This window comes from Ceratotherium simum, chromosome 6, assembly GCF_057802395.1.
Source record: "Ceratotherium simum simum isolate JZ-2026a chromosome 6, ASM5780239v1, whole genome shotgun sequence".
Lineage (NCBI taxonomy): Eukaryota > Metazoa > Chordata > Mammalia > Perissodactyla > Rhinocerotidae > Ceratotherium > Ceratotherium simum.
This window is the reverse complement of record NC_141905.1, coordinates 58,566,886-58,583,845: the sequence shown is the minus strand read 5'-3', so window position 1 is coordinate 58,583,845 and position 16,960 is coordinate 58,566,886. Positions and strand designations below refer to the sequence as shown.

Sequence of the window (16,960 nt, the reverse complement as noted above, 5' to 3'; positions counted from 1 at the left end):
ACTGGGTTAAGATTCCAGTCAGTTAAGTATTAAGTCTCTGCTTCATGACATGGGGCTTAGCATAACTGACTCCATTTGGGGCCTGTTGTCTTGTTTTTAACACTAACTAAATAAAAAAGTTTTAAAAAACTCCAGCCCTGGTGCAACTTACACAGTGCCTGGCCCAATGCTTATTTGTTAATTGAAGAAAGATATGGTCCCATTAGACTAAAAATCCCAAGAGGTAAGAGTCCATGATTGTTTTATTCATCACTGTGAAACCTCAGTGTCTAGACACAGTAGGTGCTCAATACATTTTTATTAGCAGCAAAGAGAAGGAAGATATAGTTCCTGCCCTCAAGCTGAAGACACACAGCTCTGTGAGGCAGTAGGAGAAAAAGAGCCAACAATGAGAGCTGAAACCTCCACAAGAGGAGTTTAGTAATTTGGGGGTAGGCCGGAAAGTCAGCAAAGGCCTTAAGTGGGGCATGTGCTATGAGCTAAGTCTTAAAGGAAGAATATAATTAGATCACTGGGGGAAAAAGGGGGAGAAAAGAGGGAATCAGAGACATTCAAGTTTGAACCCCGCTCCACACATTATTTTGTATGAGTTAACTCTCTAAGCTTCAGTTTCATCATCTATAAAATGGAAATAATCATCACTTCCTCAATGGATTAAATAGAATTTAATACATTAAATTCTACATTTACTACACACATTATGTATGTAGAGCGCTTAGCATAGCCCTTAGTACATAAAAAGCGTTCAACAAATGGTAGCTTTTTATCACTGCTGAGCTTTTGATTGATACTGGTTTTGCTTTTGTGCTTAAAGTAACCAGCAGACTAAAGGCGTGAGTTTTCACAAAAGATGACCAGCCACATAGTAACCAATATTTCATAATCAGTCTTTCTTGAATCAAATGATTGCCACAGCTAACTAGAAGTACTAAATTGAAAGAACTATTGTTTAATTCTATGTATGGGAACGTCTTAAACTTTTTTTGCCAGGTAAACCATTCTAGACAAAGATCATATAGATGGTTCAATTTCCCCTTTTAGTTACAAGACGTGTATTTCCCCTTCCTATCCAGCATCAAATAATTAAGTAATATTTGCTTCTTGTGTCCCAGGGGCCATAGCCACCGAGATGATCTCTTGGTATTATTCATCTCATTTAGTCCCTAAGCTTCAAATCATGGTCAAGGAAAACCCCAAGATTTAGAGTTCTCTCTTGAATTCTGAGTTTTCTGTATGGAAAACCCTCAGAACTTATTTCTGTATCTCCCTCTTGGAACTTGGTTTTCCCTTTACTGAAAAAAAGAGTGTCAATGCATTCCCTGTTACCTATGAAAAGCTAGCCCTTACCAAATGCTAAGCATGTGTCAGGCGTTGTTTTAAGTGCATTACATAGAGTAAGTCATGTAACCAGCATTACAGCCCCTATGACGTTGGAAGCTGAGTAAAGTAACTTGCCTATGGTCATGCAGCTGGTAAGTGGCAGAGCTGGATCCAAACCCAGGCAGACTAGCTCCATGCTTTTAACACTATATTGCTTCTTATTAAATATCTCTGTGAAATGTGTCTCATCTTTACCCCCTTTCTTTCCATCTTCACTGATGCCACATTAGTTTTGAGACTCTCAGAATGTCTTAGCTACATGATTACAATAGTTTCTGAGTTTGTTTCTCTGCTTCCAATATCTCTCTGATTATCTCTGGGTATCACTGCCAGATTAATTTTCTTAAAACACTAATTTCATTGTGTCACTGCTCTGATCAAGAAACTACATTTTTTATTGTGGTAAAATATACATAATATTTATCATTTTAACCATTCATAAGTGTACAATTCAGTAACATTAAATACATTCACAATCTTGTGTAACCATCACCACTATCTATACCCAAAACTTTTTCATCATCCCAACAAAAACTCTGTACCCATTAAACAGTAACTCCCTCTTCCCCTAGCTCCTGGTAACCTGTATTCTACTTTCTGTCTATTAATTTGCCTATTCAAGAAATTAGATTTTGCAAACCATATCTTCTCCCTAATTTTTCAGGTTTTTCCATAATTTGACCACAATCTATGTAACATTACTTCTTCATATTTTTAAATACACATTCTCCAATCTTATAAGATCTGTTTTCTGGATATTCCATTCTCTCAACTACTGCAATTATATCTATAGTCAATACCACAGAGTTTAGCGTGTTTAACCTTTGAGTGTTAGAGCTAGATTGAATCTTACAGGTCTCCTAGTCCAATCTCATTTTACAAGCTAGAGTGCTTAATAACTTGCTTGAAGCCACACACAGTTGGTGGCAGACACGGGATTTGAACACCGAATCCAAGTCTTTTAAAACAATTTAAAACTACCATTTATTGATAGTTTCAGACACAGTACCGAGCATCTTACGTTGTATTCTCAGACAAGTCCTGAGGAGACTTTATCATCATCATTATTATTATCATCATCATTTCTATCCTACAGATGAGGAAATCCTAATTTAGAGAAGCAATTTGCTTACTCTCTTCACGCACTTGCCTTCTCTTACTAATGAAATATAGTCTTGGATTTTTCCATGTGCATGAATCTTTTCTTCTCCACATTTAGGCAGTAAGTCCCATGAGGGCAGTGATCATGTCTTTTCCAGCCTGGCAGAACCTAGCATCGTACTGCATTCACACTGTTCAGTAAATAAACATATGGATAAACGGATTGGTGTGCATGGTATTTGGGAGGATTTTCTCCAATCTTGGCACTGTATTGTAACTACAAAGGATCTGGGTAATGACAACTACAAGACAAATCCTTACAATGGATGCAAAAGTGTCCTCATATCACAGAGCTGGCACGGGGTGACACTCATTAAACTGCAGTTGCCCCGTCCAGTGTATTACAACGTACAAAGCTGCACCTCAAAAGCCAGGTTCCGGTTCCGTCCTTAAACTCCGCGGTGGTACCGTTTACAGCTGTGGAGACGGGGCAGGATCGGAGCCGCCCGAGGTGGTCACTGTTGCGTCTGACGCAGGTTTGGCTTGGTTTTGTTTGGGGTTGACATTTCGGCTAGCCTGTCTCTGGGTAGGCGACAGCTGAGTTCTCTCTGTCCGGGTGGCGGAGGTGGGGTTCAGCCCCACCCCTCTGTCGGACGTTTGGCCCGGTCTCTCAACACACTCCGCCCCGCACAAAGATGGCGCAGAGCCCGGGCTGGGCCAATGGGGAGTGGCGTTGCTCCCGGTTGCCTAGGTAACAGCCAATAGGCAGCGGGAATTGTGCCCAGTGCGGCTGCCCGGGATGGCGGCGTCAAGCGCAGCAGGCGCTGGTGGAGGTGGCCGAGAGGCAGGTGGCAGGGGCGAGACCGACGGAGCGGAGGTCTGGGCGGCTGGAGCCCCGCGTCGGGGCGTGACGGTCACCCTGAAAGGCCAAGCCCAGGTTGGCTGGCAGCGCGGATGGGAGTGGGCCGGGAGCGTGTGGTCGGATGAAGAAGGGACTGAGGAGCCCAGCCCGAGATGACGGGCTGGGGAGCGCGGCTCCATCCTGGACGCGCTGACCGGAGGGCGGCTGCCCCAGGGCTCGCAAACCCGGGCCTCTCGTCCCCACCGCGGGGGTTGAGGCCCGGGAGAGCCCACGGTACTTGGGTTAGCGAGCGGGGTGGGTGGGGCTGCGTCAGGAGGGGATGGCAGACCTGTGTGAGCAGAAGACCCGGCCCCAGCGAGAGAGAAGACCCGGTAGAGGGGAGGAGCGGTGCTGGAAGGCAAGAACCGGGTGGGAGAAGGAATGGGGAGTCGACAGGGAAGTGTTGCCTTGTTGCGTCTAGGGCTTTGTTTGCTCTGGGCCCGGCTCTCTCACACTGCGGTGGAGAGACGTCCCACACGCACATCGAGGCTTGGGGAATGGAATGCCTCAATTATTGGTGGTGGCATCCCTGCAGTCTAGCATCAGCAAACTGCTTGGGTACCAGCAGGAGTAAGTCAGCTATGTTAGAACCGGCCAAGGCATTTTCCTTTGCCGTGAAATAGAATAGCATCCTGGCAGTTCCCATCACCTCCAAGTCTTTTTTTCTCTTTCTTCCTTCCTTCTCTTTCTTCCTTCTCTTCCTTCCTTCCATCTTTCCTTCCTTCCTCCCTTCCTTCCTTCCTTCCTCCCTTCTTTTTTCTTTCTTCTTTTTTTACAATCTTTCTGGTGTCAGGATTTCCTTCCCACTTTCTTCAATCTAACCATCTCACAGTCTTCCTAAATAAGACGTTTATCTAGTAGCAATACGTTTGTTTACTTTTAGAGTGGAAGGAAGTAGTAAAAGAGACTTATAGACTTATAATACAGTTGTTTCAAGCTCATTTAAAACCCCTGAAAAAGAACATTTGACTTTTTGTTCTAGATTCCTTACAAGCCTAATCTTAGTTCATCAAAGCCTTCACTTTCTTCTCTTTAGGATTGAAAATCATAAGAACTGCTTTCTTTATAACTGAACAACTTTGACAAGACTGTCATACCCTAGGGAGGGTGGCTTTAGGGGGACAATGTGAAGATGTATATGGATAAAGGTGGCTGCCTCTAAACAATATTCTGTTGAAAACCTATTCTCCTTTATGTTAGTTTTTTTCAAAAACCCTCTGAATTTGGACACAGGTTACTGTGAATGCATGAATATTTCTTAACTAGTTTGATTTCTGAAATTAAAAAAAAAGACAAATGGAACAGAAATAAAAGTTCTCATTCCTGTCTCCGAGTTCTACTTGGAAATGTCTGGGGCAGGAAAAAATAAGAAGCAGGGATGTAGTCTATTGTGCAGACTAATAGTATATTGGTTTACAGGGACAAAATCGTCATTTTCTTTTAGATAAACATTTGGATTAATTCTTAGCAACCCGTCTATCAAGAGAGTTGGAAGGGTGGGTATCTGTTTAGAAGCGTGAATCATCTTGGTATTGTAACTAGATTCCATATGTATATCTGAAGCCTAAACTCCTAGGCTATCTCTTCTCTTTAAAACGATTTTTTGAATAACTGATACAAATACTGATTTGCATCCCTTATTAAAGTATTGGGTTTTTCAGTCTTCATCAGTTGTGGCGATACTTTATTGAATTAGATTTGTCTCAGTGACTGTGGTTACTGGTGAAGTTCCTTTTTGGGTCAGTGGCTGTGCAGCTGACTATTAATTAGCGTGGCTAACTACAGAAGTCGATTAGAAGTCATATGAAAATCCTGACACTGTCCCAGGCAGTGACAGTATCAGTTATTTGGACACATGTAGAAGTTTCTAGTCAAATGTGTTAAACCATGGCCTGAGACCCATGGAGTCTATGTATGTTCCCTTTAATTAGCACTTCTGATTGTATTCTTGGGAATGGACAGCATTTTGACAAGCAACTGTTGAATGAAGTTTGCTGCGTCTCCCTGGATCAAAAAGGAATGGAAATTTATAGCATGTACTTTTTAAAACAAATGGGAGAGGATGTTCCAGTTACTATTGCTGTGTGACAAACAGCCCCAAACTTAGTTGCTTAAAACAATCATATGATGCTCACAGATTCTGTGAGTCAGGAATTTGGACAGGGCATCATGGGAATGACCTCTCTCTGCTGTATGATACCGCAGATGGGATGCGGGCTCAATGCCTGGGGGCTGCAATCATCTGAAGGCTCCTTTGCCTGGGCTAGGATGATTCAGTGATGAGGAATGCCAACTGGAGCACCAACAAACATGGCTCAGCTTCCTCGCAGCATGGTAGCCTCAGGGTAGTCTGGTTTCTCATGTGGTGGCTCAGGTCTCCAAGCACAAGCCTACCAGGGAGCAAGAGGGAAGTTGCCTCACTTTTTATAATCCAACCTCACAACCTACCATTGCTTCCATTGTGTTCTATTGGTCAAAGCAATCACAAGCCTGTCCAGATTCAAAGGAGAGGTGTGAGACTCTACCTTTTGAAGGGGCAATTGCAATGTCAGATTCTTTGGAAAATCCTATTTGCCACATTTGGTAATAAGATAATCTTTCAAGTTTCATTGACTTCTTTGAAATATTTAGAGTATATTCCCCAAGAGCTAACATCATACCAAAAGAGTAGCTAGGTTCACAATTTGAGGGCTGGCTAGTACTTTGTCCATAGATAATCCTCAGACTGGACAAACACTCTTCCCTTCCTTCAGGGACCGTCTTTTGGTCCCTCTGAAACAAGGTGGGATGCCACTATTTGGAAGTTTCAAGTAGCCTTGAGAAAAAGTAAACAGATACAAGAGGCTGCTCCCCGTGAGCCTCTGTGTAGTCAGTCTGACTCCTCATATTGCAATAACTCCTTCCAAAGCTTTGAGTGAGGATGTTAGTTAACTGCTGTCACACATTTAAAGGAAATGCCCTTATCTTATCATCCTCCTGTATAAATAATAGTTTTGTGTTTATGTTTTGGAATGGTTGTTTAGTTATAAGATTTAATAGAAGATACAGCCTTTCAGATTCTGACTTGTTTTGGAGGAATGAAATATTTCAGATTTGTACCATAAGCTGACTTTTAGTACTCTGACTTATTTATTTTTTCTGGGAAGAACTGAAGATGGGCTCTAGCTATCAAAATGCCTAGCTGGACTAGAAAGAATTTTCCTCTGCAGTTTTGATGGAAAACTGCTTCTCTTCCTCTCATGAATGTTGTATTTGCAATGGAGTCGTGTTGACCTCTACCCGAGGCACACTCTGATGCTGGGCTGACGATAAGAGGCTTATGAGCCTGAAATTGGATGCCGACCTTGTGGAACATTAATGGGACAGAGGTGACATACAAGGTACCAGCATCACCTCTCTGAGAAAATAGCCCCCAGAGGTCTTGAGGGGCTTTTAGAAAGAAGAAAATGATCTTGGGATGTCTTCTACTATGTGAGAGGCCCTGAACATGGAGTTTCTGAGCAATTAGAAAAGTAAGGAAATTCCTGGTGGACTTATGGGAGTGACTGCAAACATATCCCGAAGAGCTTCCACAAAACTGGCCCAAACAAAATGAATGTTCCTCCATGTTTGAGTGAGAACACAGGGATTCTCAGAACTCATCTGTCCTCATAGCTGGGATGAATCCAGAGCTTGGAGACAGGGCCTGGAATATGTGGCTGAGCCCTGCTCTGTTCAGGCCAGGCTGTTTTCACATCAGACCATTTCTGGGTTTGTGGCATATGTATCAAAAATCATTATGACATAGGCCAAAATTAAAATATCCAGTGGGGTGTTGATAAAGAACAGATGAGTGGCAACTGTAGTTTGTTTTCCCTCTACTTGGTGTTTACCTCATTAGTCAAAATTGCTGAATTTTTTTTTCAACATATTATTTGAATTATGTTGGTAGCATTTTTATATTGAGTCTTTAAAGAAATTTCCATTACAGTAAATAAATGTGTGCGTTTAGGTGTCCCTTTTTGATGGAGGAAAAGAATAACATTTCATGGACAGGGCTAGGCAATGTTCTTGGTACTTTTATGTATGTTATTTAAGTCAATCCATGTGCCAATTCTGTGAAGTAGGTATATTATCTCCACTTTCTAGAGGAGGAGACTGAGGTCTAGAGACGCTTAAGTAACTTGCCCAAGGTTACACAGTGAACCAGGATCTGAACCCAGGTCTTTGTGCTACCAGGGTCCACGGTACCACTACAGTATACTGGGAGGCAGTATAGGATAGAATAAGATAGCGTTTAAGAGCATGGGCCCTAGAGCCAACTGCCGGTGTTCTGATTCTAACTTGCACATGTTAGCTGGGTGACCTTACTTGACTGACTTACCCTCTCTGCACCTCAGTTTCCTCATCTGTAAAGTGGAAATAATACCCACCTCATAAAGTTGTGAAATGAAATTAGATAATATGTTTAAAAAACACTTATGGCACACGATAAGTAGTCAATAAATGTTAGTTGCTGTTATAAAGATATTTCAAATAACTTCTCTAGGGTTAGCTCAGTTGATGATAGAGGGTTGTGTTGGCTGACCTGGAATATAAATAATCCAGCACTGTCCACCACCACAATTTGGAGAAAACAAACTTAATGTATGTCTTGTTTTAGCTGAACATTTAAGGCACTGTTTTTGTAGAGAATATGCCAGATCCGCCCTGTGGTGGAACCTAGTCTTTATATTCCTGTCTTGATTTTCCATAATGGAGACATCAGTACAACCCTTAAGAGTGTGTGTGATTTGGGCTTCTCTGGGACTTGAAGGAAAAGGAAGCTAGCTGTTGGCACCAGGCCCACAGGGATTCCACTCCTGTTTTGTCCTCCAGGGCCAGCCCCAGTACTTTAAAGAAGAGGTGCACTTATCCTGTTGGAACTCAGCAGGTGTCTGAGGGTCAGACTCTAGGTTAATTATTAAAAACAGGGGACCTTTCAATGATGATATATTGGTCAGAGAGCTTTTCACACACAGTATTTCCATTTATTTGAGCAGTAGTCCACAAGTTTTCAAATGTGTAAGAATCTAATGATGTGCTTGTTAAAACTGCAGATTCCTGGGCTCTAAACATACAGAATCTGATTCACTAGATCTGGGTGTGGGCCTGGGACCCTGCATTGTCATAATCACTTGAGAAAACATTGTATTGTTTAGATCTGGAAAAGATGAAGGGGTGAGTAGAAAGACCTAGGGAATTTTAAAAAAGAAATAAGGATTGCATTTTTTTAATATGTCAAATGATTCTATTTGTCTCTATTTATATATATATAATTTTTTTTTTTTTCCTGAGGAAGATTCGCCCTGAGCTAACATCTGTTGCCAATCTTCCTCTATTTTGTATGTGAGTCGCCATCACAGCATGGCCACTCATAGACAAGTGGTATAGGTCCGCACCCGGGACCTGGGCCACCAAAGCAGAGCATGCCAAACATAACAACTAGGCCACGGGGGCTGACCCTCTATTTATATTTAATGATATTTTGGGTAACTTAACTCCTTTCTTAAAGGATGTTCTTGCATATAAACATTCTTTTAGACTCATGTGAAGCCATGCCTAGCCAGTCTCCAAATGCTATCGGGTTGTGGTTTGCTTGTTTTTCTCTGTGATGTATCTGTCACAGTCATTCCTTCTGCTCACATTACCCTGTTAGGCCCCTTATGATCTCATACTTGGGTGTATCAGCTAGCTTTTACTAGGTAATAACACACTACCCCAAATCATAGTGGCTTGAAACAATAGCCATTTCTTTAAGTCTGTGATTCTGTGGGTCAGTAATTTGGGGCTGGGTTCCGAACGGCAGCTCTTCTGGTCTTGGCTGAGCTCACCCATGCATCTGTGGTCAGCTGGGACAGCTGCTCCACATGGTCTCTCATCATCCAGCAGACCAGCCGGGGCTCGTTCACATGGGAGCAGAACAGCTCCAAGTGCAGCAAGAGGGCAAGCCCAGCGTACAAGTGCTTTGCAAACTTCTGCTACCTTACCTTCGCTAATGTTCCGTGAGCCAAAGCATATCATCCACCCAGATCCAATGGGCGGCAGAATAGATAAACCACCCCTTAATGGAGGATCTGCCATGTCACATTGCAAGGGCGTGAACAGAGGGAGAATAATTTGTGCTCGTTTTCACAGTCTACTGAATTATCATGTCTCCTGCCTTGCAAGCTTTTCTGGCTGTAGGCTTTTGCTGCTCCAACCCATCCTGCTTCCTGCTGCCATATTCCTTTTCCTTAAACTCTGCTTTCATATTACATCCCTGTTCACAAACTCCCAGAGGCTTCCTCTTTTCCCCACCTTATCAGCTATTATAAACTCTTCGGCCTAGCTTTCAAAGGTCTCCTTAAGCTAGCCTGACATTACAAGCAGAGGGCATAGTACAGGGGAAGAACTAGCAGCAGTCAGGGGAGCCCTGGGCACTAGTCACAGCACGGTCACCAACTGGCTTTTAACCTCTCTGGGCTTCTGTTTCTCCGTCTATAGAATGAGGGAGTTTGGATTAAATCTGAGAGGTTCTTTTCAGATTTAAAATTTAGGCTGAGTGCACCTAGACAAATTTATTTCCTATTACTCCGTAAATCAACCTTCAGCTCTAGTAAGACCAGGCTGCTTTTCCATGAACATCCATGTTGTGTTGCTCTTTGTGCTTTCATTCCCCATGTTTTCTCCATCTGGAATTGCCCTCTGCTTTCTTCACTGTTTGTTTTAAATTCTGCCCATCCCTTGTCTCTGTTAATCTCTGCCGTCCAATTTGGCACTTAATTATATTCTCTCTCATATTACTCAGTGTTTCAACTGTTAGTCTTATCAATTAGATTATAAACTCACTGAGGGAAGAAACTATATTTTATACATCAACTAAGCACATAGTAGATATCAAGTAAATATTTGTAGATTAATCCTAAATTTCCATCCCAGGTCATAGAAACTTGGAACTTTTAAGAGAAGTAGGAGGATAAGACTACTTGGGCAGAGGTGGTGATGGTGGTGGTGGTGGTGGTGGTTGGAGAAGTAGGTGTTTTTGTTAAATGTACTCAAGGAAGTATATACTTAGCAGACTGGTAGCCTTTAGAATGTCTCTACAAAATTGCTTCACAGGCCTTCCTCCAGCCATGCTGTGACCCTGGTTCTCCTCTGCTTGTTTCCTGCAGTTTTCATCCTTCTGTAAGCTGTCGCCATGACCCTGACGAAAGGTTCCTTCACCTACTCCAGTGGGGAGGAATATCGTGGCGAGTGGAAGGAGGGTGAGAGGAGCCCTGGGGGGCATTCAGTGAGGAACCCTTCATTTGGCCGAAGGACACATATACATGAGGATATATAAGCCAACTTTCTGAGTCTTCATTTTTTTTTTTTTTTGTGAGGAAGATCAGCCCTGAGCTAACATCCATGCCAATCCTCCTCTTTTTTGCTGAGGAAGACCAGCTCTGAGCTAACATCTATTGCCAATCCCCCCCCCCTTTTTTTTTCCCCAAAGCCCCAGTAGATAGTTGTATGTTGTAGTTGCACATCCTTCTAGTTGCTGTATGTGGGACGCCGCCTCAGCATGGCCGCAGAAGCGGTGCCTCGGTGCGTGCCCGGGATCCGATCCCAGCCCTTCAGTAGGGGAGCGTGCGCACTTAACTGCTAAGCCACGGGGCCGGCCCTGAGTCTTCATTTCTAACTCCAAGATTTAATCTGTATAGTGCCTTTCCTTTATTCAATTTTAGGATTATAAATAAAGGAATTAGAAAATGTTATTATTAATCCAACCTCCAGAAATAAGTTAAGTATTTCCACTTCTAAATTTAAAGTGTTTTGACATCCTTTTATCCTTTAGTGGTATTATTTTGAATTGTTTTTATAAATGCTAATGTACTCAGCAGAGTAAAATGAATTATTTTTAGTGCCCATAAATTAGAAAGTACAGAATTCATTGCAGTGACTTGATTCCAGTGAATCTTAAAAAATTAAGGAAGGTCTGGAAATTAGGGCAGACACTCCAGAGCAAATGACATTCATTGCCTTGAATTTCCTGTGACAGCTCATTACGTTTGGAAGTATCTATTCATAGGAATGGTACAATTCTTCAGAGCTTGAGACTATACAGGAAGCAGTTTAATGATGTTCGGTTTGGAAACAGTCTGGCCACTTAAAAGTCTCGAGGGTCCAGTCCTAGCTAGCCAGGAACTGCCCTGTGGGGACTTGACTTTCTACAGTTGTGCCAGCAAAGAGCAGTTCACGCTTTTTTCAGACCTGTGCCTCATTCTTTTGACAGTAGATGCCTGCAGCTGATGAATTCTTGAGCCTTGAGAGGAGAAATTGTGCAGGTGGGATGTGACCTTGCCTCCATACATCCCCAGGCTTTTCTGCTGCCTCCCAAACACTTGCTGTCCCCTTTAAAATGACCCATTAGAGGAGAGACTTCCTGAGGCTCTGCTAGGCAGTCTCTATCCACCAAAAGAACTCCTCCATACTCTGTCTGAAGAGCATTGTTGCTCCTCCAGATCTGGCTCTGTTTTCTGGTCAGTTCAATGGGGATGCTCAGCCCTATTGATGTTCGCCCAATAGCTTCACGGTGCTAAGGGGTACTTTTATTTTTTTCTCCGAGTGGCAGTGTACTTAAGTGTCAGGCTGCCTGCTGTATTTGCATTCTTGCTCTGCCACTTAATGGCTCTGGGATCTTAAGTTATTTAGCTTCTCCTTGCCTTGGTTTCTGCATCTGTTAATGGGAATAATAATAGTACTGTGCCTTCCTCATAAGGTTGTCGTGAAGATTAAGTATGACAGTAAATACCAGGTGCTTAGAAGAGTGCCTGGCACATAGAAAGGTGCTATAAATGTTAGCTATTGTTATTTTTAAGTGATCTCTTATTTTGCATACCTGGAGAGACCTGCTTCAAATCCGATGGTGTGACTTAAGATGGGAAGGTCCCAGGAGCCAGGTTATTATTCTAGGTAATAGTTCTCTGCCTGCTGATGTCACTGCTTCTCTTCTTTCCTTTGTGGGTAGGGTGACAGAAGGCAAGGGAGGTTAGACAGTGAGAGGGGACCCTGAAGCTGCCCCATCCCAGCCTGACACCTGTCCTTCTCTTTGCTCAGGCCGCAGACATGGTTTTGGTCAACTGATGTTTGCAGATGGTGGCACCTACCTGGGTCATTTTGAGAATGGGCTCTTTAATGGCTCCGGGGTACTGACCTTCTCAGATGGCTCAAGGTGGGTACTGGGTCATTCTTTCTCAGCCTTAAACGAGGGAGGGTCTGATCTTAAAATGATTGTGATGAATATCTGACCAAACCTGAGCTTGTCCCAGGCCCTCTGAAAGCACGAAAGGAGTAAGCACTATTTCTTTTATTGGTTACTTTATAAATAGTTCTAAATTTTGAAGTGGCAAGGAGATGATTGACCTTCCACCCCACCGCTGTTCTCTTATGTTTTCTCCTTGAGATTAGGACCTCATGTCATACGGACTCTCTGACCCTTCTCTGCTGGTTGGGAGTGGGGTGGTGGGAGTGGGAGCCCTAAGACGAGTAGAATCAGCTTGACTCCTTGGCTTTAGTAAGTAACACATACTGGTAGCTGCTTGACTCAGTTCACCTGGAAGGCTCACTCTCCCTAAAGCTAACGTCTTGTGTTTCTGCAGGTATGAGGGTGAGTTTGCCCAGGGCAAGTTCAATGGTGTTGGAGTCTTCATTCGACACGACAACATGACCTTTGAGGGGGAATTTAAAAATGGCAGAGTCGATGGTTTTGGTAAGTTGCAGCCCAGCAGGACGAGTGACTTAGGCAAGCATAACATGGGTGGAAGGACACCTTTTTAGCTTTAATCCTTCTGTGTGTCCAGCAGTCCATAGTGATGATGTCCTGACACCTCACCATTGACCCCACGGATGGAGTTCTCCTGAGAAGAGGCCAGGTTCTCTCTTCCTGGGCCTCTACACAGCAAGCTGATCTCTGAGTCATTGATGCCATTGTCACTCCCATATTTCCTCTGTCCCCCTCAAAGGCCTGCTGACCTTCCCTGATGGTTCTCATGGAGTACCCCGCAACGAAGGTCTGTTTGAGAACAACAAGCTGCTGCGGCGTGAGAAGTGTTCAGCGGTCGTCCAGCGGGCCCAGAGTGCCTCCAAGTCAGCCAGAAACCTCACTGCCTGATGTGGCGGTGTGCACAGCTCACGGGTATTGGGTGGAGCAAATGCCCCGTTATTCACTGGTGGTGAGCAAACGCCCCAGACGTGAGAGGAGATGAGAAGGACCACGGAGCAGAAGCCCTGTGATGGGCCCATTGCCTGCCTATCAGGGGTTCAGTCATAGAGAAGTCCTGAGGGTTCTGGCCCAGGCCCTGCAACACTTGCTTCTAGTCTGTCTTCCCTTTCTCTCACTTGTTGGTACAGACTCTCTGTCCCTAACACCTTGGATACCCAGGGCAGACCTGCTGCCGCCTTCTACTTCATTTCCTGCCAAGTGATGCAGAAACTCTTCATTCTGCTTATATTTGGGGCAGATGATCCTAACCCCAAATTAGGGCGAGTGCTTTGTGCTACCCTGGAGAAATAAGGAAACAGATAAGGGTGGCTTACACAGTGTAGCAGTCCGTGAGAGTCAGGGCCAGAGCTTTTCTGTATGTGAGCCCCTCCTTCGCTGCTGGTTGGTATCATGGCTCCAGGCCTGCCACTTTGTCTGACCAGACTGGTATTTGTGTCTGCTTATTCCCCCTGTGAAGGGTTTGGTAAGAGTGCTGTTTCTCCTCTCCCTTGACTTTACAAGCTGTCTTCCTCACCTGAGTTTCAGCAGATAATTTATGCCCCATTTATGCCTCTCTCCGTCCTTAGACGTGGGACAGGATCCCTTTTTGGGATAGTCAAGAAAGAAACTGATGTAACCAGTTGTCTCATAACTTGTATTTATTCCTCACTCCAGGGCAAAATGCAGACATCTCTGGGCCATTTCAGACCCTGTCATGGAGTAAACTGACTCCTTGGGGATGGCTAGGGCTGACACAGCTCCTTCCCCGTGGACCAGTAGGTCAGACCCACCTCAACCCTTGGGGTTTAGATAGAATTGGACCCATCCTAGGACTGCAGTGAACTAAAAGAGCATTTGGGTCTTTGCATTTGGTTCACTGTAACTCTTCCATCAGGCTTAGGTCAGATCTTGACCGATAGGATCCCTGCACAGTTCATCACGGGGGCCTCCATTACCCTGTGACCCAAACACGCCACTCCCCCCAGCCCCTTGTCCTCACACTGAGTGTCTCCTCAACAGCAGATTGTGGTGGAAATCATAGCTGTGTGCCTCTGTTTATTCTCTGAATTGTACTGTAGAAACAAGTCTTTATGAGGAATAAACAAATCACCAGAACTGCCTATACTTCGTTTTCTTGACTTTCTTACTCTGAGTCCTCATGAATATCAACCCATTTCTAAAAGTTAGTCACAGGTAGGGGTTTGGAACTGACACTGCACATTTTACTACATAATATCTAATTCTCAAAACTTCTGCAGGGTAGGAGCTTTTTTTTTTTTTCCTGAGGAAGATTAGCCCTGAGCTAACATCTTTACTAATCTTCCCCTTTTTTTGCTTGAGGAACATTAGCCCTGAGCTAACATCTGTGCCAATCTGCCTCTATTTTGTATGTGGGTCGCCACCACAGCATGGCTGATGAGTGGTGTAGGTCCGCGCCCAGGATCTGAATCTGTGGACCCGGGCTGCCAAAGCGGAGTGCACGCCGTATTTAACCACTACACACAGGCATGGCCCCAGGAGCATTTTTTAAAAAATTCAGACGGGCTCAGGTTGCCCAAACTGGTAAGCAGCAGAACCAAGTGGGATTTGATCCCATCTCTCTGGTTCCAAAGCACTTCCCACTGTACTCCTCTCACCCTGAGCATCCAAGTGCCCAAGTCCTGAGACCAGTCGTCGTCACACCTGCTGGCTTACCTTAGGCATATCCACTCCTGCCAGGGATTCCTCTTCTCTGCACCGAGTAGAGTAACACGTCCTCAGCTGAGTTAATATGCAACCTTTACCTGCCATGCCAACCCCTTCACATGTGTGATCTTACACAGCCCAGAGAGGAAGTTACCGTTATTATCCCCGTATTACAGATGACTCAGGGTGGGTAAGGAGTTTCCAAAGGTCCCTAGACACTAAGAGGCAGATCCAAGAACTTAAAGCCAGGCCTGTCTAAGCCCAGAGGCTGAGCACTTCACCAGTACACTAGCCTGTTCCCGAGCCCTGACTTTCTGTTCTAGCCCTAAACCTGATTCTCCTCTGAGTCCAGATCCTCCAGAAGTTGCCTGTGAGAAGAACCCAGGTGCAAAGCCCCATGCTTCAGTGCCAGCCAGATGCCCAGTTTCAGTTGAAGATTGATATCTTTTGTATTCTCTCCTCTAGCCTTTGCCCTAAATAAGAATCTGTTTACCTTTCTTTTTAACCAGAGTAATTTTTTGAAAGTCCATCTCAGGTTTTCTGCCACTAATCAGATATCACTGAATAATGTGAAACATTTTGGAGAAAGCAACCTTTTGATTAATGCACTGTTCCTAAATATCTCAGTTGAACCTTTCTGCCTCTTACCTTCCCACTAGAAACTTCACTAAGCCTTTCCCTAAGCTGCTGATAATCTAATACCTGTGCTTGCTCAGTATTATTAGGGCCTCTGTCAGAGCTGGGAAAAAGCAGACCCTGAGAGCTAAATTGTCTCTCGGAAGGTTCTTGACATGTGGGCAGGAAACCTAAGATCTGCATAGCAGTGGAGTGTCATTCTGTACATAGCCACACTAGTTTTACTTATTAAACTTTATTGCAATAACAAAGTAGTTATTTTTAATAATAAAAGCAGAGTGCCTATAGGCAAGAAAGTAGTCCTGTCTCAGGCCAAGTCTGCTTCCCTAATGTTTCAGACCTGGGTTGGCTAGAATAGTCTTCTAGAATGTAACATTTATCCACCAGGTGTCGTTATTTACCAATTCTGGCAAGCTACTGGGCTGTCTCCATGCACTTGATGGTTGAGATCAGGTTAGAGACAAGAATATGAGATCAATCAAAATGGATTTAGGAAAGGGCACTGTGGCTGGAATACAGCTTGGGAGCCTTTCAAAGACCAGTGACACTTTTCTGATCAGGTTTCCTAACCTACCACTTCCCCTGAAAGGAGTGAGAACTTGAGTTCTCAGGAATAGCCCTGGCTTCTGCTGCATCACACTAGACTCAGGTTTGTATCCCCAAGTCTAAGCAGTCTTCCCTTCAGTAAAACACCCGGCCTTACTGCGCCCAGCTGCCCCCTGCCCTTCCGCTCTGGCTCACATGTCTTGGGGCAAAGGAAAGCATGGTAGAGAGACAAGCAATTGCTCCTTCCCAGACTAAAGGTCTCTAGAGACCCAGAGTTTAGTATACAAAAATGCGAGAAGTCATGGGACTGTGAGAACAGGAAATGGGTGTGCATGGCAGTGCCTGGTGAAAGGCTACCTGGAGACTGAAGGAGGAAAAGGAGCCTCAAACCCTCGTCCCCCATGTTCCTCTTCAGGCTGCAGGTGCAAGGCAGGAGCTGAGATGGGCTCAGCTCCAACAAGGGCAGG

General features: G+C 44.3%; 1 protein-coding gene across 4 annotated transcripts; it reads left to right on the top strand.

The window, feature by feature from the left end:
- The first annotated feature begins 3,277 nt into the window (after positions 1-3,277).
- On the top strand, positions 3,278-14,746 carry MORN4 (MORN repeat containing 4). Of its 4 annotated transcripts, XM_087432380.1 has the most exons (6): positions 3,278-3,418; positions 10,555-10,647; positions 12,272-12,337; positions 12,482-12,596; positions 13,024-13,133; positions 13,387-14,746. In XM_087432380.1, the coding sequence occupies exons 2-6, from the start codon at positions 10,581-10,583 to the stop codon at positions 13,533-13,535; spliced, it is 507 nt and encodes a 168-aa protein (XP_087288506.1). In that variant the 5' UTR covers positions 3,278-3,418; positions 10,555-10,580; the 3' UTR covers positions 13,536-14,746. The 4 variants fall into 4 exon arrangements, with proteins under 4 accessions (XP_087288506.1, XP_004427973.1, XP_087288508.1 ...); XM_004427916.3 differs by lacking the exon at positions 12,272-12,337; XM_087432382.1 differs by lacking the exons at positions 3,278-3,418; positions 12,272-12,337 and adding an exon at positions 11,661-11,709.
- The last annotated feature ends 2,214 nt before the right edge of the window (positions 14,747-16,960 follow it).

Bases quoted from the DNA above. Each gene is read 5' to 3' on its own strand.
- MORN4 (XM_087432380.1), top strand. From the start codon at position 10,581: ATGACCCTGACGAAAGGTTCCTTCACCTACTCCAGTGGGGAGGAATAT. The intron at 12,338-12,481 runs GTAATAGTTCTC...CTCTTTGCTCAG, and splicing joins GAGCCAGGTTATTATTCTAG to GCCGCAGACATGGTTTTGGT. The intron at 13,134-13,386 runs GTAAGTTGCAGC...TCCCCCTCAAAG, and splicing joins TGGCAGAGTCGATGGTTTTG to GCCTGCTGACCTTCCCTGAT.